Here is a 21,353-nt window from a genome sequence, read left to right as displayed (position 1 = left end):
TCATCCTCCCCCACCCTCTCCATTCCCACAATCAATGATTGGGTTTCTGTGCAGTATAATTTTTGTAAAAAGAAAAGTATCTTTGTAGACAGCAAGGTAGAGGAATGCTGACGACAGAAAAGGATATCCACTCAGAAGTGTGGAAGACAATTACAGAGAATGTTTATCTGTTTTTGCTGAATTGCATGTGAAGAAAAAAAAAAAAAACATTGAGAAGCAGCTGTCTAGCCCAGCAGTTAAGATGCCTCCCTCCCATGTTGCAGTGCCTAGTTTGGTGGCTGGCACTGACCGCCAACTCTAGCTTCCTATTAATGCAGACCTGATAGGAAAGGATGATGTTCAAGTGATTGGGTTCCTGCCACCCAAGTGACAGACCTTGATTGAGTTCTTTGCTCTTAGCTCTGGCCCCAACCCAGCCATGTCTGTTGTGTATATGGGGAATGAACCAGCAGGTGGGAGCTTTCTCTCTCTCTCTTCTCTCTCTGCCTCCATCTCTCAGGCTCTCATCATGTCTCTGCCTTTCAAATAAATAATTACTTTTTAAGTAGATCAATTGCTTTTGCAATAAGAATATATCCTTCAAGCTATTAAGCTATGTGTTCCAGAGAATCCACAAAAAAAAAAAAAAAAACCATGCAAGCAGGCATTCAATAAAGGTTTGTTGAACAGAGCATGTGCTGGTGGTGTGGAACCGTCTGTAAATGATTTTCAGCAGTGATGGTGGCTGAGGAGTGCTGAAGGTAGGAATGGTCCTTCTAGTGATAACAGGTGTATATGTGTTGATAGAAGCATGCATGTCCCTTGCAGGGTGAACACTGAACATGATGGCTTTCAGAGTGACTGTAAGGGTGAGATCATCCGCGGGTGGTTGTATATGGTAACAGCATCTGTAGGGCCAGGAAGTCAAGCGACTGACAGTGATGGTGGTGCTGAGACTCGTAGAAGCAGATGATTGAGGGCGTTCCACTACATAGATGGCTGCTCTGGTACTGGTGACAACAGGGATGGTTGCACGGATGCCGGCTGGAGGTGCAATGGCTGCAGAAATAGTGTCTCTAGGCATCATGGCCATATGTGTGCCGATGGCTACAAGGAGTATTGGCAGCAGTGACAATAGTCATAGGGGTAATGGCTGTGGTAGTGATGGCAGTGATGACCTTGGAGATACAACTTGACCAGGGGCATTAAACCAGCAGGCATAGAAATGGCCCAACTTGTGGCTTCTGGTGAGTGAGATAGAAGGCTTGAGTAGGCCTTATAATGTCAAATGGATTGGCCCACCTCTAGGGAGTAGAGTTTAAAGGACTGATGGTGACTGACATGAGATAACAAGGGCCGGGACTTGTCTCTGGTTGTTCAACCCAAGAGCCGGCTGCTTCAGAATCTCTGGAGACTGAAGCTGGGACTTCCTTCCTTCCAAGGGGCCGGCAGGGGCTGCGATTGCTGTAAGAGCAGGTCACGTGGTAGGGCTTCTTATATGCTGCTGCCGCCGCAGCCAGCAGGTGTCCATTGCCCGGCACCCCTAGCTGCCACTGCAGCAGTCACGGTGGCTCGGTCCATGCCGTGCCCCTCAGACCGTGCTGGCGAGGCTGAGCCTGAGACCTCTGAGTCTCGACCCGTAGGAGAGCAGGGACCAAGTCTCACCAGTGGGGAGGATCATGTTGCGTCGCAAGCCCTCCAACGCCGGCGAGAAGGAGCCCACCCAGAAGAAAAAGGTGGGGAGCATCTTTGAAAACTTGTTTTCTTCCTTCTCTTCCTCTGCTCTCTCAACCCTTCCCCTCCAAGATTCTACCACTGAACCTGGCTGTGAGGGGATCGAGACCTAATATCAGGGCCAGAAGTGTAGGCTAGAAAGCGAGAATTGCAGACCTGCGATGCTCTGGCTGACTCCTAAGACTCTGCTTAGCACTCTTGGCCCTACACCGATCCAACCATTGCTTAAGTCAGGAAGGGCCTCCAGGAAGCCATCTTACCTGAAGGGCTGCTCTACCTGGAGCCATGCTGGATACTCCCAGGCTCTCCTCCCACTGCCTCAGCTTTGCCACAGCTCCCCAGGTCCATAGGAGCTGGGAGCCTGTGATGATTTCCACGCACAGGGCAAGGGCCCTCCAGAGCGTGTGGTGGAATGCGGCAGGTAGGGAGAGCAAGGGCTGAGTAGGAAAAGCTCAGCCAGCGCTCGGGCGGGAGGTGAGGGGGAAGGGGATAGAGTGTGGATTTGAAGGCCAAAAGAGGAGAAGCAGCTGTTGCAGGTGGCTGAACTATTTGTCCTCCTGGGGTCAGAGGCTGACCGGAAGATTCCTTCAAGGCTCCACCAAGTCAGGGTTTCTCTGGCTGGCTTGGTAGTTTCCAGGCCAAAGGGCAGACTGATTCGATAGCAGGGTTCTCCCAAGTGGTATGGCAAATACATCCTGCACATGCACAAGATCCTAAGGCCATCCTAGATTCCTGGGTCAAGTTTCCAACTTCCGGGGCCTGCAAGCTGCCCAAAGTACCCTGCTAGCTTTCCCATAGGTGCCCTGCAGGGCAGCCCCCTTTTCAGGGGAGCAGTTGCCAGGCAGAGGCTGAGACAGCTGAGAAACAGCCTCAGAGCGCTGGGGTGTGCATCCTGCCCCATCTCTCAGGTCCTGGGGTGGCTGCCACTTCCGGCTGTATTCTCTGTACTCCCCACCCCCAGCCGCTTTTCTGAGGTTGCAGTCGTGATGGGCAGGGGAAGGTGGGGGATTCATGAATCTTCCCATGGGGCTTTGTCACTCCCCTCATCCCCCCGCCCCCGCCTAACACAGGGGCGCTCAGCTCAAAGGCCTGCCATTGGCTACTGCTCCCCAAAGCCACTTCCCCCTTGCTCTCGGGCTGCTTTGGGGTGGAAAGCAGAGGCTGCTTTGTCGTTGACACTGCTAGGCCCCAAACCACAGGGGAGTTGAGCTACAAGACAGTCTGAGAAAGAGCCAACATGTCACCCCGGGGTCCCTGGGCCATCTTAGACAGAGGAGCCAACAGAACGGAGAAGTCATAGCTCTGCTATTTTTCAAGCCTCATTCATCCAGACCTCTGGGACTTGTCCTGGCTGTCTCCTGGAAGAAACTAGGCCCTGAGTGGCCCGCCGAGGCTCACATCCTTTAGAGGAAGGGAGGGCACAAAGTCTGGGGAGAGCCCTGGCTCCTGCCCCTGGCTCTCTCTCCTCCCAGGCCTGCCACCTAGAGAGTATGCCAGACAGGGGCCCAGAAAGCATGTTTGCATGCTAGTATATTTTATGTGTAGGACCTTGAAGAGCTTCTTGACTTCCTTTGGGCCTCAGTGTCCTTGTGCTTGAAAACAAGGCTAAGAAGGTGGGGACGGCATGTGCCCGCGAGGGTGGGAGTGTTGTAAGGTATGATCCAGGCTGAGGAACACAGTGGGAAAGATGGGCCATGGTCCCAGCCCTGAAGCAGAGACTCACTAGCGCTGACAGCCACCGCCTAGTGACGGCTCATGTGGTACCCAGCATGTGGCTCACTCTCAATCTCTCACACCACTTGAGTCCTCCCTGCAACCTTAGAAGGGAAGAGCAGATACTGACGTGTTTGCTCTTTTACATGGGACACTCAGAGAGGTAAGATGACTTGCCAAAGGTCACACAGCTGGTGAGCTGTACAGCAGGGCTGGGCGGGGGAGGAGGGGGGAGGGATCGCATCCAAAATGATTTGTCTCAAGACTCCATGCTCTCAGCCACTACTGAATCTCAACAGAGTTAGAAAAGTCCACAGGCATGAGAGAGTCAACACATCAGTCGGCGAGCTCCATGGGGCAGACCCAGACATGTGCAGCCTTCCAGCTGTCATAGCCAGGAGGAAGCAGGATGGTGGGGACAGGGTGTGCAGCATGCAGCATTGGGGAGGTCTGGGGGCATAGCCCTTAGCCTCCCTTTGGGGACCTTCACCTCTTTCAAGTTCTTGTTCCTTTAACCTGATGGCACTCAAAGGCCAATGCTGGGGACAGGAAGTGGAACACAGACTTGTCCTGCACTTGTCTCCTCTAAAGATGGTCCCATCCCTCCTCTTCCTTCCCTTCTACCCTCCATAGAACTACCTTTAGAGGGAATGGAATTTTGTTGTGGGTATTTGGAAAATGAACCATCAAGTGGTTTTCTTTCTCCCCTGTATCCTGGGATGCTGGAACACTATGCCCCATGTGGCTCCCTTTCCACAGCACACTCCTAGCTCCAGCATGCAATTTGTGTTCTCAGTTAGAGCACCCCAATCTCACAGCCCCCAAGATTGGAAATACTCCCAAATACAAATACAAGATTTTCTGAGTGCTGACATGATGCTGCAAAGGAAAATTTTACACCTGACCCCTTAAGATGGGTTGCAGTGAAAACACAGGTGCACAAATACTGAGTAACATTACCTTCCAGCCATGTGAACGAGGTGTGTATGAAACACAAGTGAGTATTTAGAGTCCCAGCCGCAAGCTACCTCACCATGTATATGGAGGTATTCCAAAATTTCAAAAATCCAGAATCTGAAGCACTTCTGGTGCCAAGCATTTCAGATAAAGGATACTCAACCCACAGGTGTTCATAGCACACAAGATAACTCCATGAGTCTGGCCGGCAAGGGCTTCCACACACCTTCCTGCTCCACCTTCCATCATAGCCACTGGCACACCCATCATGCCATCACCTTACTCATTTATTTCCAGCTCCATCTAGACAGCCCGGCTTCTCCACTTGGCCCAGCTTAAATGTGCCTCCTCCAGGAAGCTCTGCTGAGCTCTTTCTCCTCCCTGTTGCCACCTACTCCCCTGGTAGCTCTGTTCACACTGCACCAGTAGTCTATCACACTTCGATCTTCAGCTGTGTGAGCTATCTGTGTGGCACGAGGCCTGCAACATGCATGGCTTCTGCAGTCACACATATGACACAGGAGCTCTGCTGAAGCTGAGTAAGCTGGGGCACTCAGAGGGCTAGGCACAGTGTCAGCCCAGGGAGAAGTGTTGAAGCCCCTTTTGCTGGACTCACACACACACATAGGCATGTGGAGGCTGGGGTCTGGAGCTCAGAGGGTGCTCCGTGTGTAACAGGTCCACTGAAGGAACCTACAGGGCATTTGAGGGACACATGAAGAAAGTCAAGGTTTCCTAGGAAGCAGGGAGGAGGAAGGATGCTGACGAGGGCACTGGAGAGCAAACGGGAAGATGTCAGCTGGTATGCAGCTCTTAAAACTGGAGTCGGAAAACCTACATATTGAAGTGTAACATCCATACAGAAAAACACATGGATTCTAAGTGCACCACTCAAAGGGTGTTCATGCAATGAGCATTTCCACAGAGGCAGTACCCACCTCAAGAAGCACAGCATATCTAGAAGCTTCCATCATGGTTCTGTCAGTCACTACATGACACCTTCCTTTCCTCAAGGGGTCCTACCATCTAGATTCCAGTACCTTAGCTGAGTTTTGCTGGTATTTAAACTTGATATAAGTGGAACCATACTGTAGATGCTGTTTGGTGCTGGCCCATTTTGTTACAGTGTGGATATTACACTGATGTTCATGGTGTTGGGGAGAGTGGTACTGTTCTCTTGCATGACTACAACAATTCAGTTAGCCATTCCACAACTGATAGGCATTTGGGTTGTTTCCACTCAAATTGGAATTTGAGGGATGGGAGGAACCACTGTTAACAGAGGGAAGAGTGGAATCCTCCCTGTTGGGGAAGTGCCCTGGGGGAGGAGTCTGGAGATGGGTCATAGGCGAAGTTCCATGCAAATTGGCATACAGTGTGGGATTATTGCATCAAGTTCATATATACGAACTGAACATGTGTTCACCCATTTCATCCTCACAACAATCCAGTGAAGCAGGAGTTAGTGTCTTCATTTCCCTGGGGAACAGGCAGAAGCCCTAGAGAAGTTCAGGAACTTCTCCAGCCTAACATGGCGGTCAGTGGCAGAGGAGAACTATGAAAACATGCCATGTGACATCAAGCTGAGGTTCAGAGAGATTAAGTCACCTTAACTTACTTAGTGGTTGCACATCCCAGAGTTGAACCTGGCAATGTCTGATGCCAGAAATTAGTTCTTTCCCGGAGGTCCATGTCCTGCCCTTAGACATGAAAGGAGGGCCAATTGTGTATGGTACAACTTCACTGGACACATGACTCCCAGCAATCCCTGCCCCAAAGAGAAGCCAGGCAGGAAACCTACATGGGTTCAGGGATTTCAACTCATCTCTGGATAGAGGTAACTCCAAAGTCACCAAAAAACAGCCAAGAGAGCTGGGGCTGCTCCCGAGGTCGGCCAAGGCAAGGAACTTAGTCAGCTAGTCCTTTCCATCTCCCTGGACCCAGAGTCAGCTGGCTGAGCCCAAGTTCCAACATCACCTGCATACCCCTAATCAATTGGTTCCTCCTGCTTTGGGCTAAAGCTGGGACAGAGAACCCTCACACAAGAGCCTGGAAACCAGGGCCAGCATGATGGTTCTACTGGAAAATCCTCGCCTTGCAAGTTCAGGCATCCCATAATTGGCACCAGTTCGTGTCTCAGAGGCTCCATTTCCCATCCAGCTGTCTGCTTGTGACCTGGGAAAGCAGTAGAGGACAGCCCAAAATCTTGGCACCTTGCATCCAGGTGGGAGACCCAGAAGAAACTACTGGCTTCAGACCAGCTCAGCTCCAGCCATTGCGGCCACTTGGGAGTGAATCAGCAGATGGAGAAAGTCTCTCTTTCTCTCTGTAAATCTGCCTCCTCTCCAATAAAAATAAATAAATCTTTAAGAGAGAGAGCCTGGAAGCCTAAGGCCCCTCTTCCCAGCTTCTAGACTGCTGATTAATGACAGGAAGGGGCCTTGGGAAAGAGGTGTGATTACAGGCCTGCCGGGTGGTCAGCTTAGACTCTTCCCCAACAAAGCCAACTTTCGGCCCCACGCCAGCTCTCTTGCTCATTTTCCAGCCCCCCCAGTCCCTAGGGCTTCAGGCGCAGCTCTCAGCCTCCTAGTCCACGGGTGAGGCTGAGGATTGGCCAAGGGAAGGTCACAATAGACTCTGTGGGGCTATAAATAGCAGCTCGGCCTGCCCTCCTTGGGCTCAGGCCAGTCTGGTGCCCACCCTCTCTCTCTCTGTTCCCTCTTTTCCATTGCAATAAGAGGAGGAAGTATCCAAGCAGCTGCATCCTACTATACAAGAGGAGGAAATAAATGCAAGAGAAGAAAGAGAGAAGGGAGGAACAGCAAGAGGGGAGGATGGAAGAATCAGACTCATGGGAACCACAGTGGCCATCCCAGGGTCACACAGTCACCCATGTTCCCCTTTCCCAATCCCCCAATGTGGCACGGAAGAGGCTATTGGATGCAGGCTGCAGGCAGCTCCACTCAAGAGGCCGTGATGATAGCATCTTTCTTAACCATACCGCTAGTGGCCTGGTTGGTTTCTGGTGGACCTCTAGCTATGTGTGACCACTGACCTGGAGATCAGAAGCCAACTGTGAATGTGTAGGAGGGGAAGGTGTTGCGGGGGTTGTCTTTGGACACACACACCCCTTTTAGTAGGAAAGAGGATGTGAAACCTTTAGCTTTGTGTGGGCTTGGGGCTCGGGTTCCTGAAGCCCTTATCTTGGGTGTCTGCAGTCTATCCCCCTCTATCTGTCTGGCCATCTGTGAACCTTGGTTCCTGTGTATATCTTCTGGTCTTGACTGTTCAGTTTGATACAGTCTGTGGGGCTCTGCCTCTCTTACCTGCTTTGCTCAGTTATGCATGCATATACCATTACAAAAGCCTAGTTCCTGAAAATGGTCTCATCGTCACAAATACTAAACTACTGATTCATTGTATTGTCATGGGAAAAATGATTGTATCATAAGGCGTAAGAGAATACAATCACATCACATAATTTTGAACTCCTCCTTACCACCACCAATATGCAATGCACAAAATATTGAGAAAAGTTTGCAGTATATTTTATATCTTTTCATCATAGTTTATTATGTTTCTAAAGCCAGTTATTTATCTTAGCTAAGAATATAGTATTTAGTGGCTGATGCCATGGTGTGGTAGGTCATGGAGCTGGCATCCCATATGGGTACCAGTTTGTGTCCTGGTTGCTCTACTTCCCATCCAGCTCCCTGCTTGTGACCTGGGAAAGCAGTCAAGGATGGCCCAAAGCCCTGGGACCCTACACCCATGTGGGAGACCTGGAAGAAGCTCCAGGCTACTGGCTTTGGATCAGTTCAGCTGCAGATGTTGTGGCCATTTCTCGAGTAAACCAGTGGATGGAGGATCTTTCTCTGTCTCTCCTTCTTTCTCTAACTCAATTCTACCTTTCAAACAAAATAAGGTAAATTTAGGAAGATACATAATCTTTATTCCTTATTAAAAAAACAAACAGGTAATGCCTAGAAGTTCAAACACATGGGTGGCTAAGGTTACGTTAGTGGCTATAGTGAAAAGCTGAGATGAAAATGAGAAAATGGAATCTTTAACCAAATTAGGCTTAATGGTTTGTGTCCCAAGTCTGTGGGTGCCTTCTGTGAATGACCCTCTGTGGTGGTATTCAGCGAAGTATACTGCCAGGACTTGCTGGTTTCTAGCAGAATGTCTCATTCTTGCTGGGACACAGTTCTTCAAACGGGAGGTTCCAACGTGTGTGCCACTAGCACTGCTATCAGAGAGCACGTGCAGAGCAGAACCAGGGCAATGAGGCCGGAGCCACGGGGTGTGGGGCATAGCTACTGTCCACAAGACTGTAGATTTATTTTTACATGTGTGGAAGGATGTCTCTAGTGGTAGATTCGTGTTTCCTCTTGTTCACTTGGTCTTTCCGTCGAGGATTCTGGGAAGCAAACTTCAGGAACTAGTGGAAATTTGGGCTTAGTGTAAGGACTACCCCCTGCCTGATGCCCCAGGAGAGGAGCTTGGTCCAAGGTCAGGGTGAAGCACAGGTTGAAGCCAGATAGCTTCAAGGACCTATTGACAGTTGCCTTCAATTGCCCTGGGTCCTCAGGACACATACAGAATCTGTTCATCCCTGGTGCACACGTGTGTGGTGTGGTGTATGTGTGTCTGAATGCGTGCACACGCACATGCTCCCCTCCCCATGCAAAGGGATGGGGGCATGTGGGGTCAGTCTCAGGCAGACATTTTTAGCGCCACTGACTGTAATACCTCTGCTTCTTCCAGCTCTCCCTTCAGCGCTCCAGCAGCTTCAAAGATTTTGCCAAATCCAAACCTAGCTCCCCCGTGGTGAGCGAGAAGGAATTTAATCTGGATGATAATGTGAGTTTCATTGTTTCCTGGGGGGTGGGGAGGTCTGATCTGGAGGCAGGCCCAGAGCGAGAGGGGGTTGTGAAGGGGAGGTGGGACGCGGAGAGAAGAGGACATCTAAGTATGATTGAGGCAAAGTCCCCTGAAACACAGAAGGCCCATGTCTCTCACCCACCCAAGTTTTCAGCATCGAACACTTCCCTGCATTCTTTCCAATGACAAGTTTAAAAAGAAAATTCATCCCCAATGAATAGGGATGCAGACAAGATTGAGACAAGAAGGGGAGGAATGGATGGGGTTTCTCAATCCTACTACTTCCAACCTCTGCTGTGACCCAGGCCTTCTGGGCTCCAAGTTCTGGGCCCAGGTGGGGTCACCAGGGTCCCTGAACCTCCTCTTTTATCATCACAGATCCCAGAAGATGACTCAGCTGTTCCCACTGCAGAGGATGCCGGGAAGAGTGGCAAAAAGCTGGGGAAGAAGTGGAGGGCAGTGATTTCCCGCACCATGAACAGAAAAATGGGCAAGATGATGGTAAAGGCCCTGTCGGAGGAAATGGTAAAGCTTAGCAGAAGGAAAGGGGTGGGGCCTGGGGGCTGGGGCAGGGGCCAGGACTGTGGCTCAGACAGGGCCCAAGGGCCCTCCTTTGACACACAGGGAGTGTCATGTGTGAGAGGAGCGCCCTCTCAGCTATGGGTAGTGCAAGCAGCCACAGCCGGGGGTGGGGTGGGGAGACAGAGAGCCCAATGGGAAGGGGGCTTGGGCTTAAGGGATGCCATCTAGGCAACAGAAGCAATTTTTGCAGAGGTACCTGAAGGGAGGGGCTCTGCAAGGGAGGTGAGACCGCTAAAGGGGAACAAGGCCCAATTCAAAGAGGATGTGGAGAAAAATATAGGTGCTCCTCACCCCTGCCCTTCCCCTCCCACCACCACATAAACCCATCACCCATCACAAGGGAAAATTCACTAAAGGTGCTTATCCTAGGGGACAATCTAGCTAAGCAGCACAGGGCCCCACAAAGTCACTGCAGTTGCTGGTCATGATCATGGTCATGATCTGTCTCAGAGCCGACCACTGCCGAGCATCACAGGAGAGGATTATTATACAGAACACTAGCGTGGGAAAAGAGCCAGATATAAAATTCCAAATACAGTTTCTACTGAGTGCATATGGCTTTGGCAGCATCGTCAAGTTGGGGGAAAAAAATTGTTATTTGAACCATAGTAAGCTGGGGACCATCTGTAGGGGGAATGAAGAAGGCTGGCTTTAGTTCACAGATGTAGATAACACAGAAAGCTGTGGGGAGACACATCCAGGTAAGTTACAGCGCACTGTGGGGCTGGTGCACCTGCATCTCTTAGCAAGAGGCACCGAGACAGTGTGTGACAGGAGTCAGCAGTGGATCCAACTGTCCTGAGCTTTGTGAGCCAGCTATTATGTAGAACCAATATTATAAATTAGATTATATACATTTCAATAAGTTCTACTAAAACCAAGTTCTCAAAAGATATTACTTCCCAACTCTTGCATGCCCCCTTTACCCTTTATCCATGCGGTGGAGGTTATATATATATATCTATTGTATCTGTGTGGTGAAAAGGAGCTTGGCTATCCCTCCCAGGAACACCACGTTGGTGGCTTGGCATCAGCCAAAGTAGGGAGCACCTGCAAAATGGACATGAGCAAAGCATCAAGGCTCTTAGCCTCCGAGAGTCAGCTGTGGAACAGTTAGCACAGCGGAACACAGGCCAACTTGGTGCTGGATTCTGTGCTTATCTTCAAGTGTCACTGTGAGGATCTGATGAAGATGCAGGCAGGCCCTACACAAAAGAACCTAAGCAAAAGCAGTGTCCTTATACCCTCACCCCCCAGAGGAGGTCATTGTGGGCTTGGCTATGCCCTAGCGATGACCTTAGTCCAAGCTGTGCCAACATGGCCTTTGCTGGGTGTCTGTCAGCACTGGAAGTTGGCGAGGCACATTCTCTTGGCTCCAGCTCAAGCCCCATTTGGTACTGAGGGATCGAGGCCTCTGAGAGTACTAGACACTATAGTTGTCAGGGACCAGCTCCTGGGCAAGGCCAATCCCAGGTCCTCTGTACTAGGACCTGTCTCAGGCACACCCAACAAGGCTGCTCAGGACTTCCGGCCTCCCCTGTCTGTGCAGGCAGACACTTTGGAAGAAGGCTCAGCCTCCCCGACATCTCCAGACTGCAGCCTGGACAGCCCCGGCCCTGACAAGATGGCGCTGACCTTTTCTGAGCAGGAGGAGCGTGAACTTCCGACACTCAGCCGGCAGACATCAACAAGTGAGTAGGGGAGGTGCCAAATCTGGAGGACAGGAGTGTGTTAAGCTGTGCACACTGGGCTGCTGGGAAGGGAGCATAGGATGCTGAATACTTACTGTTGGCCAGCTGGGAACTTTTCTGGTCCCCTTCACCACAGCCTCTGGGGCTGCTACTGAATATTCACATTTTATTAATGTGAAAACAGAGCCTCGGAGATGAAACAATTTGCCCAAAGTAACCACATCTTGTATTCAAAGATCTGGCCTGGAGGAATTTCCATAGTTTGGCGCCACATTGCTGTTCTTGGACCCTCCCGTCCTACCTTTCCCAGGAGGGCTAGAGGTTACGCTCCGTGGGGTGGAAAGCAGGGCAGGTGGGGATAAGGTCTTCAGCTGTGAGGAATCAGCCTCTTGAGGTCTCACCCTTGACTTTCTAGACTCAAGCCTCACTTGGCATCCCTTTTTTTAATGATTTTTTTTTTTATTGAAAAGACAGATATGCAGATAGCAGGAAAGACAGAGAGGAAGACCTTCTGTCCAGTGATTCACTCCCCAAGAGGCTGCAGTGGCCGGAGCTGCATCAATCCAAAACCAGGAGCCCAGGTTCTTCTCTGGGTCTCCCACGTGGGTGCAGGGTCCCAAGGGTTTAGACCATTCTCAGCTGCTTTCCCAGGCCACAGGCAGGGCTGCCGGGATTAGAACCAGCACCCATATAGGATCCCGGCATGTGCAAGGCAAGGACTTTAGCCATTAGGCTACTGCACTGGGACCTCGGCATCCGTTTTAAAGATGTGGGACTGCGTGAGAGGTTCACTGCCTGGGGGAAGGGCTTCAGCGTCTGGGCCGCAGCCCTGAAGAGACATTGCCTTTCTTGCGCCTTGCACCCCTTCCGATTTTCTCACTCCTTCTTTGGCTCCACATTCAGTTCTCTGTACCCACCCCCCTCTCCCAGGTGGACAGAGCCCTGAAGGGTGGGTTGGGAGACCTGGAGTTCAGTGGATCTGGTGTTGCCAAGTACAAAGTCACTCGAAGAACAGCTCATTTGTTCATTGGGCTGTTGGCCACTGAGGCTCCAGAAGCCCTTCCAATCGGCCCATTCTTTGATCATGAGCAGAGTTACAGCAAGAGAAGGAGAGACAGAGAAACAGAGATCCTTCATCTGCAGCTTCACTCCCCAAATGGCTGCAATAGCCAGAGCTGAGCCCCTATGAAGCCAGGAGCCAGGAACTTCTTGCAGGTCTTCCATGTGGGTGTAGGTGCCCAAGGCCTTGGGCCATCCGCCACTGCTTTCTCAGGCCATAAGCAGGAAGCTGGATGGAAAGTGGAGCTGCCAGGTCTGAACTGGTGCCTATATGGGATGCCAACACTGCAGGAACAGGTTTAACTTACACTGCCATGGCGGTAGTCCCATATTTCTCCCATTAACAATTCCTTTCCTGAGCCTCCCAGGGATGGGTAAGAAAGTCTTCTACAGTGTAATGCTTGTCAGAGTCCAGTTTTCTTCCCCAGTGGGTACCCCCGGGGTTACTAGTAACCCCCTGCTCCAAGTCCTCATCGTCCTGGGACAAAGGTGGATTTCATATCTTTTCCTGTAGGCAGCGAGCTCTGTAGCCCTGGCCCAGGTTCTGGCAGCTTCGGGGAGGAAGCACCTGCCCTCCCGTATGCAGGGCCCTTCTGTGGCCGGGCAAGAGTCCACACCGACTTCACTCCCAGCCCCTATGACCACGATTCGCTGAAACTTCAGGTAAGACCAGCCACTCTGGAGTCTTTAAAGGGCTGTGGCTGTGCAGGAGGCTTGGACTGCGTAAGGATTAGGACTGTGTTGGGGCAGGAGGCAGCAGGGGTGAGGGTCGCTCCTCTTCTCTCCCCTGCTGTCCTCTCCTCTTGGCCCACAGAAAGGAGATGTGATCCAGATAATCGAAAAGCCGCCCGTGGGCACATGGCTGGGCCTGCTCAATGGCAAGCAGGGCACATTCAAGTTCATCTATGTGGATGTGCTGCCTGAGGAGGCAGTGGGACCTGCCCGTCCGAGCCGCCGACAGAGCAAGGGCAAGAGGCCCAAGCCCAAGACTCTGCATGAGCTGCTGGAGCGCATCGGCCTGGAGGTGAGAGCCTATATCTGCACTAGTGTTAAGTAGGGGCACCAGCTGGAGAGACCCAGGGACCAGGGGATGACAGTGGTGAGGGGCTCGGGTCTAGGCAGGGGCAGCTAGGCGGCAGTGGTGCCAGGGCCCTGCCTCTGCCCACAGGAGCACACATCCACCCTGCTGCTCAATGGCTACCAGACGCTGGAGGACTTCAAAGAGTTACGGGAAACACACCTGAACGAACTCAACATCACAGACCCACAGCACAGAGCCAAGCTGCTCACGGCCGCCGAGCTGCTGCTGGACTATGACAGTGAGTGGCTTTTGGAGAGCAGGGTGCTGGCTGGGTGCCCGCTGGCATTCCAGGGGAGGGAGGCTCCCCCTGGCCCTGCCCCCACCCCTCTCTGCCTTCCTTCCCCTCTCCAACCACACTCAGCCTCGGGGTGGCGGGGGGGTGCTCTGCAGGAAAAAACACATTCTAGACTGCACTAGGAGCCTCAGGCAGAGGGGGAAATCTTCAGTCGGTCAGGGTAAAGGGTTTGTTACACATGATGAGGCCCAACTCTGTTTTGGATCAGAAGAGAGATGGAGAAGGCCAGGCTCCGGCCTAATCCCCAGCTCATTCTTTTCTGTGAGGCACAGCTGGCCTGGATATGATTTCCTTTCCCCACCCACCCTGCTTCTCCCCCAACCCCCCAACCTTGGCTTCTAAGCTGTAAGTGGTGAGAAGAGGAGGCAGAGATGGCAGCGGGTCCCCCAAGGACCAAGCCACCTCCCCATATCCTATCCCCTTCTCCCACCCCCGGCAGCTGGCAGCGAGGAGGCGGAGGAGGGCGTCGAGAGCAGCCAGGAACTAGTGGCGCACACAGTGTCGGAACCCAAGGTGGACATTCCACGTGACTCAGGCTGCTTTGAGGGTTCAGAGAGCGGACGCGATGAGGTGGACCTGGCAGGCACAGAGGAACAGCTGCATGGCCTCTCCCTGGCCGGGGCACCTTGAGGTGGTAGTGACACAAGCTGAGGCTGGGCTGAGCTACAAAGACTGTGGGCTGTGGACCCGGCCTCCGCGGTGGCTCCCAGGGTCCCCAGAGGACTGATGTCAGGACTAGCGCTTTCTCCCCCAGGAGTGCTTAGGCTTGTAGCCCAGTGGACCCCTACAAAGCTTGGCTGGAGTGGCCAAGGGGCCACCCAAGAGAACATCCGATCCGCCCAAACTCCTCTCTGCAGCAGCGACTGACAGCACAGCCCTTTCCCAGCAGTGCCTTTCCAGGATCAAGGTCCCTCTAAGCAGGGCACTGAGGAAACCCGCCCCTATCTCCCAGCACCAGGGCTCCCAAATCCTCCTCACTTCCCCACCCCTCTCTCCCTGTGGTACACTCCTAAGCAGGGGTCAAAGCAGTCAGGAAACCTTAGGAAAGCTGCCCATTTAAAAGGACCCACCAAGATCATGATCATGGGCAAATCCTGATATCCCTAAAGAAAGCTCAAAGAATGACATAGGTGCCATTTCTGCCTTTTTCTTCCTTAATTTTCTTACTGGTTTGGCTACTACATTGTTGTGAGCCTTGCACCACAGCCTCACCTCCTGTAACTTAGGGTTGGTTGGGGGTTACAATGGACAGTCACCGAGGGCCTTGCCAGCCCTGACACCCTGACATTAAATGTCCATCCTGCTCTTACTTGTGACCTGGAACATCAGTGCAGCTTCTTAAGGGCACTGGAGCGGGTCTCAGACTTCCAAATGAAGCAGCCCCTCCTCTTCGTCCGTTTCATCTCTTAACTTCATTTCATCTCACTGTAGCCCAGCTGCAACTTCCGCAGCTTCAAATAATGCTCTTACCTCGCACAACATGTTTCCTCCCCTTCCATTTTTGGGGCCACTCAAGAGGACTTCCTGTAAGGCTGAAGGCAGAAGGTCTGATCAGGCACCCAAGGCCAGAATCATCACTCAGAAGTCAGATGCAGATCCAGACCTAAACTTGGCCACTTGCAAGGCTCCTCAGCAGCAAAGAAAGCAGTCATCTTGACACCGTAGAGTCCACTATCCCCAACTTGGCTTTGCTAAAGCTTTTGGAGCACCTTGAGTCAGGGAAAGAGGGTATCTGTCAGTGGGAGGTTTCCTTTACCCCAGTACCAAGTCTGTGCCCTGAGTCATAAGTTGCCTTGTCCTGGTGCCCGACTATCCTGAGATAAACAGTGCCCACTACATCTAGGACTGCCTGCTAAGTGGACACACTTCTTACCTATTACCAGAATTTGGGTAAAAGCTAGCTTTGGCAAAGGGAGTTGTGTGTAAATAGGAGGGGGAGGGGGTAAGAAGGTGATGGAGTTGGTAGCAATAAACTTTAGTAGAACTGAATTATTGGCTCCAATGATTTTCCTTATGGACATTAGGATGGGGTGCACGGTGGCAGTGGTGACACTCTTCCTCAAAGTTGGCCTCAATAAAATGTGCCCGTGTTGTCCTTTCCTGAAAGAGTGCCCTTTCATCTTGCCCTTCCCTGGAGATGCCCCTCGACTCCACTGACCTGAAACTTCTTCTGAAGCCCTAATTGGCTCCCACCAACCAGCCGTCTTCAGAAAAGGACTCAAGCACCCATGGCTGCTTGCCTCCCTGGGGCCTGAGACAGACAGATGGAGCTCTTCAATCCACTGATTCACTCACCAAAAGCCCACAATAACTGGGACAGGGCCAAACCAAAGCCAGGAGTGTGGAACTCCTTCTGAGTCTCCTATGTGGATAGTGGAGTGCAAGAACTTGAGTCATCATCTGCTACCTCCTCAGGATGTATTAGCAAGAAGCTGGATCAGAAGTGAAGTCACAGGGACACGAACTAGGCACCATGATATGGGATGCAGGTGACTCAGGCAAATGTACTGCACCACAGTGCTTGCCCCTTGCTGCCATCTTACTAAATAGGTACTGAGCAAGCATTTTACATACATCATCTCATATAATCCCCACAGTGTCCCCCTGAAAACATCATCATCAACATCATCCCAGTTTACAGAGGAGAAGACTAAGACTTGGAAAGGATGAAGATTTTTAGTAGGAAGTTCCAAAGCAAAGAGTCTGCCGACTTGCGAGCCGAGGTTCTTCATCCCTCACTGTGATGCTTCTCAAAAGGCATCTTGCAACAGCCTTTCAAAGGCCCTGAGTGCTGCAGAAAACAATCTGACCTCTAACCCAGCCACTCCTGTTCTGTGACTGGATCTATAGAAAGAGCCATGCATGAACATCAAGGTACACAGACCAAGATATGCAGAACAGCACTGTCTTAAAGAGTACAAAGTTGGAAAGAACATAGCTGGAGCATCAGTTAGATATATTAAACTCCTACAACACTATTCAGCCATTAAACAGGGTATTGTAGAAAAATATTTAATGATAAAAAGGAAATGTTCCTGATTCCTTTATTATTTAATTTTCAAAAATTTAAAAGAGTTTTTATTTATTTACTTATTTGAAGGTAGACTGACAGAGGAGAGACACACAAAGAGAAAGAAATCACCTATCCACTGGCTTATTCCCCAAATGGCCACAGTGGCTGGGGCTGGACCAGCCATGACTGTTGCAAGTATTTGAGGAATGAACCAGTAGGTGGAAGTTATCTCTGTGTCTCACCTCTGTCACTCTGATTCTCAAACAAATAGATCTTTTTTTTTTTTTTAAAGATCTATTTATTGTTTTTGTTGGAAGGGAAAGACAAAGATCTTCCATTCAATGCTTCATTCCCCAAATGGCCGCAATGGCCAGAGTGAACTGATCAAAGTCAGAAACCAGAAACTTCTTCCAGGTTTCCCACACAGGTTCAGAGGCCCAAGGTCTTGGTCCATCCTCTATTGCTTTCCCAGGCCACAGCAGGGAGCTGGATGGGAATGAAGCACCTAGGACACAAACCGGCACCCATATGGGATGCCAGAACTGCAGGTGGAAGATTAGCCAGTTGTGTCATCATGCCAGACGCTCAAATAAATAAATCTTAATATGTATGTATGGTTGCTAATGCAGTAGTGTCACTAGCTGGGTCACTAAGAAGTTTTTTTTCTTAAAGATTTATTTCGTTTCAAAGGTAGAGCTATAGGGGGTGGGGAGAGGGCGGTGACAGAGAAGTCTTTCATCTGCTGGTTCACTCACCAATTTGCAGCAACAACCAGGGCTGAGCCAGTCCAAAGCCAGGAGCCAGAAGCCAGAAGTTTTATCTGGGTCTCCAATGTGAATGCACAAGCCCAAGCACTTGGACCGCATTCTGCTACTTTCCCAGGTGCATCAGTAGGAAGCAGGACTGGAAGTGGAACAACTGGGACAGGAACTGGCACCCACGTGGGATGTCGGCATTGCAGGAGATAGCCCCAATCTGCCAGCAATACTCCTCACCTTTAATTTTCAATTTTAAAATTATACACATGTCATACAAATTTCTTATTGTAAAAGAAGTTCGTGTTCTATCAAGGGGAAAAGCAAATACTATGATATTATTAATAGTGTGATCTGGTATTTACTTACTAAATGGAAAGCACACAAAGAACAGACTGCAAAGCTCAGCAGCAGATGGTTACCAGCGGTGATCCTGGGAGGTGGAGGTAGGACTGCGGGGGGTGGGGGGAATGCTCACTTTCTGTGCACCTACTTTGTTTGAATTTCTAATGCATGTATTAATTTTCTCTCTGAATCAAATCACAGTATTTCAATTTTCGAAAATAAAAAAATGAATAGGGCCCAAGCTCTCTGGCCTCCAATAGGGGGCAACCTCTGCCTTTTGACACAGGTTTCTGGGACTATGTGGGGTGAATAACACCTAAAGTGCTTAAAATCCGTACATACCAGGGAGACCTCTGCAGAGCAAGTTCTTAAATTGTTCCAGGCCGTTGAGTAACAGCTATCAGCTCTAAGGAAAGGCAAATGCCAGAACCAGAGCAATGCCTAAGAAAATGATGCCATTACACCCTCCCCTGTCTTCGGGAGGGGCTCAGCAGGAGAGAGTCTATCTCAGAGCCATAAGACTCCAGTCTGGCCTCTGGGGTCACTGCAGACTGAAAGAGGACAGCTGTACAACAGGCTGGGAACAGCAAGTGGAAGCTGGCCTAGGGTAGATGAACTGCGCACTCACGAGTTTGGGCTGACCTGAGCTCAAGTCAGCTCTTACCTACCAGCTGGGTCATCACCATCAAGTCACTTGACCTCCCTGAGCCTCAATTTCCAACATGGTAGCCTAGTGGCTAAAATCCTTACTTTGCAAGCACCAGGATCCCATAATGGGTGCCAGCTCGTGCCCCGGTAGCCCCACTTCCCATCCAGCTCCCTGCTTGTGGGCTGGGAAAGCAGTTAAGGATGGCCCAGAGCCTTGGGACCCTGTACCCGCGTAGGAGACCCAGAAGACTCTGCTCCTGGCTTCAGATCAGCTCGGCACTGGCCTTTGCGGCCGCTTGTGGAGCAAATCAGTGGACAGAAGATTCTCTGTCTCTCCTCCTCTCTGTGTATCTGCCTTTCTAATAAAAATAAATAAATCTTTTTTTAAAATTTCATTATTGGTGTGTGTGCAGCACTTAGCACAGTGTCCGTTGAACCAATGGATTAACATCATGTCAGGGCCAGAGCCATGGTATTCTAGGCTAAGCTAAGCATCCTATATGAGTGCCAGTTCGTGTTCTGGCTGCTCCACTTCCCATCCAGCTCCCTGCCTGTGGCCACCCTGAGCCTCAATAGAAGATGACCAAGTCCTTGGGCCCCTGTACCCACATGGGAGACCTGGAAGGAGGTCTGGGCTCCTGGCTTTAGACCAACCCAGCTCCAGCCACTGCAGCTACTTGGGGAATGAACCAGCACATAGATCTCTCTCTCTCTTTCCCCCCTCCCCCTCCCTGTAAACCTAACTTTCAAATAAAATAAATATATTTTAAAGATTTATTTATTTTTACTGCAAAGTCAAATATATATAGAGAGGAGGAGAGACAGAGAGGAAGATCTTCCATCTGATGATTCACTCCACAAGTGATTGCAACGGCCGGAGCGGCTCCGATCCAAAGCCAGGAGTCAGGAGCTCTTCCAGGTCTCCCACACAGGTGTAGAGTTCCAAGGCTTTGGGCTGTCCTCGACTGCTTTCCCAGGCCACAAGCAGGGAGCTGGATGGGAAGTAGGGCTGCCTGGATACAAAGTAGCACCCATATGGGATCCCAGTGCATTCAAAATGAGGACTTTAGCCACTAGGCTGCCATGCCAGGCCCCCAAATAAATGTGTGTGTGTGTGTGTGTGTTTGTGTGTGTGTGTGTTTAAGTAATACTGTGTCTGGTCTTCTATCTGTACAACTCAGGTATTTATTTTCATTCCTTTGAAAGTTAACCCCATTACTTACCACAGACACCATACACTTCCCTTCTGTAAATAGGACCACTTCTTGGGGTCATTATCAGAATACGTAAAATTACACATAGAAAGTTCTTGGCACTGAGTGTGATAACAAACTGAGTGTGGCAGCTTCTTGACCTGTTTTAATAACCTCCAGGGCACTGAGCTTACCACTGGGCACAAAGGCAGTGTCAGCACGTGCTTGTGATCGACTGCCATGCCCACTACAGCATAAAGAAAAGCGATAGCTAAGGCCCAGATTTCATGAGAAAGAGTGAGAATACAGCCAGCTCCTCCCCAAGTCAGGGTGAAAGCTATCTTCCTCCTCAGATGAGGTAGCTGCACCAGGCACTGGCAACACCATGGCCAAACTCTCTCCCTCCTCCATGGCTGCCTAGGTCTCACCACCTCATCTTACACTACCCCATGCCAGTTCCAATTAGCTGCCCAAAAAGGCCTCCACAAACTCCCTCTCTTACCCCACCCTTAAGCACAAGAGCCACATAATTTGATGCAAAGTCAGAACCCCAACCTCTCTGGTCTGCTTCCAACTTCTCACTCCTGAGCACTTCCCTTCCAGCCTTTCCACAGCAGTGGAGGCTACAGTTGGGCCATTAGAGATCAAGAGCATTAAAGCCAAAAGCAATCCTCATGGGGACTATGCAACCAGTGCCCTTTCTTCTCTGATCTCCATAGTCCCAGGAAAGCCCATTACCTTCCACCTCTTGACTCAGGAAATTCAGGATGAGGTATGTGGTTTCCCAGATGGGGAAAGAAGTGGCTCTCCCACCTCTAGTTCACAATAGAGGCCACTCTAGCTTCTCACACCACGTCAGCCACATTTATACATTATTCAGCCATCAACACAATCAAGTGGGAAGGAACTGCCTCCCCTCTGGCCCCAGCCAAGACTCCTCCTCCAGGAAGGACTTAAATACATGGAATTCTATAGCACTTGATATGTAGGTTTCACCTTTTCCTATAACTTCACAGTGACCAATATAGCATTTGTATACCATTGCCTCTGGGACCAGGCTGGGACAGAGTCAGAAGGAGCCCAGGGCAATGGCCTTCACAAAGGGACAGCCAACTTGACTGTGGGAACTCGACAAAGCTACTTCCTGACTTTCTGTGCTAAAGAAATCCCACCATCAGTTCAACCCAAGTGCAGGGGTCTAGAGAGAGACTTAAGTTTTAAAGAAACAAACAAACAGCAGCAGCAGCAACAACAACAACAAAAACCCAAACCACCTTTATATTAGCTTGACAAAATATAATCAAGTCTTCTATATGTCTAAGAAGAAGAGCTTTTTGGCAATATTAATCTGAAATGGTGAGTAATTCTAACACCATCACTGTTTCTCAAATTACCTAAAAAGAAAATCAGGTCAGAGTTGGTGC

The 21,353-nt window shown here is 50.5% G+C and overlaps 1 protein-coding gene across 3 annotated transcripts; it reads left to right on the top strand.

The window, feature by feature from the left end:
• The first annotated feature begins 1,489 nt into the window (after positions 1-1,489).
• SASH3 (SAM and SH3 domain containing 3) lies at positions 1,490-15,964 on the top strand. Of its 3 annotated transcripts, XM_040999413.1 has the most exons (9): positions 1,490-1,715; positions 9,151-9,246; positions 9,646-9,792; positions 11,399-11,540; positions 13,114-13,262; positions 13,414-13,623; positions 13,768-13,918; positions 14,354-14,356; positions 14,415-15,964. In XM_040999413.1, exons 1-9 carry the CDS (start codon positions 1,659-1,661, stop codon positions 14,603-14,605), a joined length of 1,146 nt encoding a protein of 381 aa, XP_040855347.1. In that variant the 5' UTR covers positions 1,490-1,658; the 3' UTR covers positions 14,606-15,964. The 3 variants fall into 3 exon arrangements, with proteins under 3 accessions (XP_040855347.1, XP_040855346.1, XP_040855344.1); XM_040999412.1 differs by lacking the exon at positions 14,354-14,356 and having other exon boundaries at positions 9,646-9,768; XM_040999410.1 differs by lacking the exon at positions 14,354-14,356 and having other exon boundaries at positions 1,491-1,715.
• Positions 15,965-21,353: the final 5,389 nt, after the last annotated feature.

This window comes from Ochotona curzoniae, unplaced genomic scaffold (assembly GCF_017591425.1).
Source record: "Ochotona curzoniae isolate NIBS_2020 unplaced genomic scaffold, NIBS_Ocur_1.0 scaffold_1852, whole genome shotgun sequence".
Lineage (NCBI taxonomy): Eukaryota > Metazoa > Chordata > Mammalia > Lagomorpha > Ochotonidae > Ochotona > Ochotona curzoniae.
The sequence above is the reverse complement of the archived record's forward strand: the minus strand, read 5'-3'. Positions and strand labels throughout refer to the sequence as shown.

Bases quoted from the DNA above. Each gene is read 5' to 3' on its own strand.
- SASH3 (XM_040999413.1), top strand. From the start codon at position 1,659: ATGTTGCGTCGCAAGCCCTCCAACGCCGGCGAGAAGGAGCCCACCCAG. The intron at 1,716-9,150 runs GTGGGGAGCATC...TGCTTCTTCCAG, and splicing joins AGCCCACCCAGAAGAAAAAG to CTCTCCCTTCAGCGCTCCAG. The intron at 9,793-11,398 runs GTAAAGCTTAGC...CTGTCTGTGCAG, and splicing joins AGGCCCTGTCGGAGGAAATG to GCAGACACTTTGGAAGAAGG.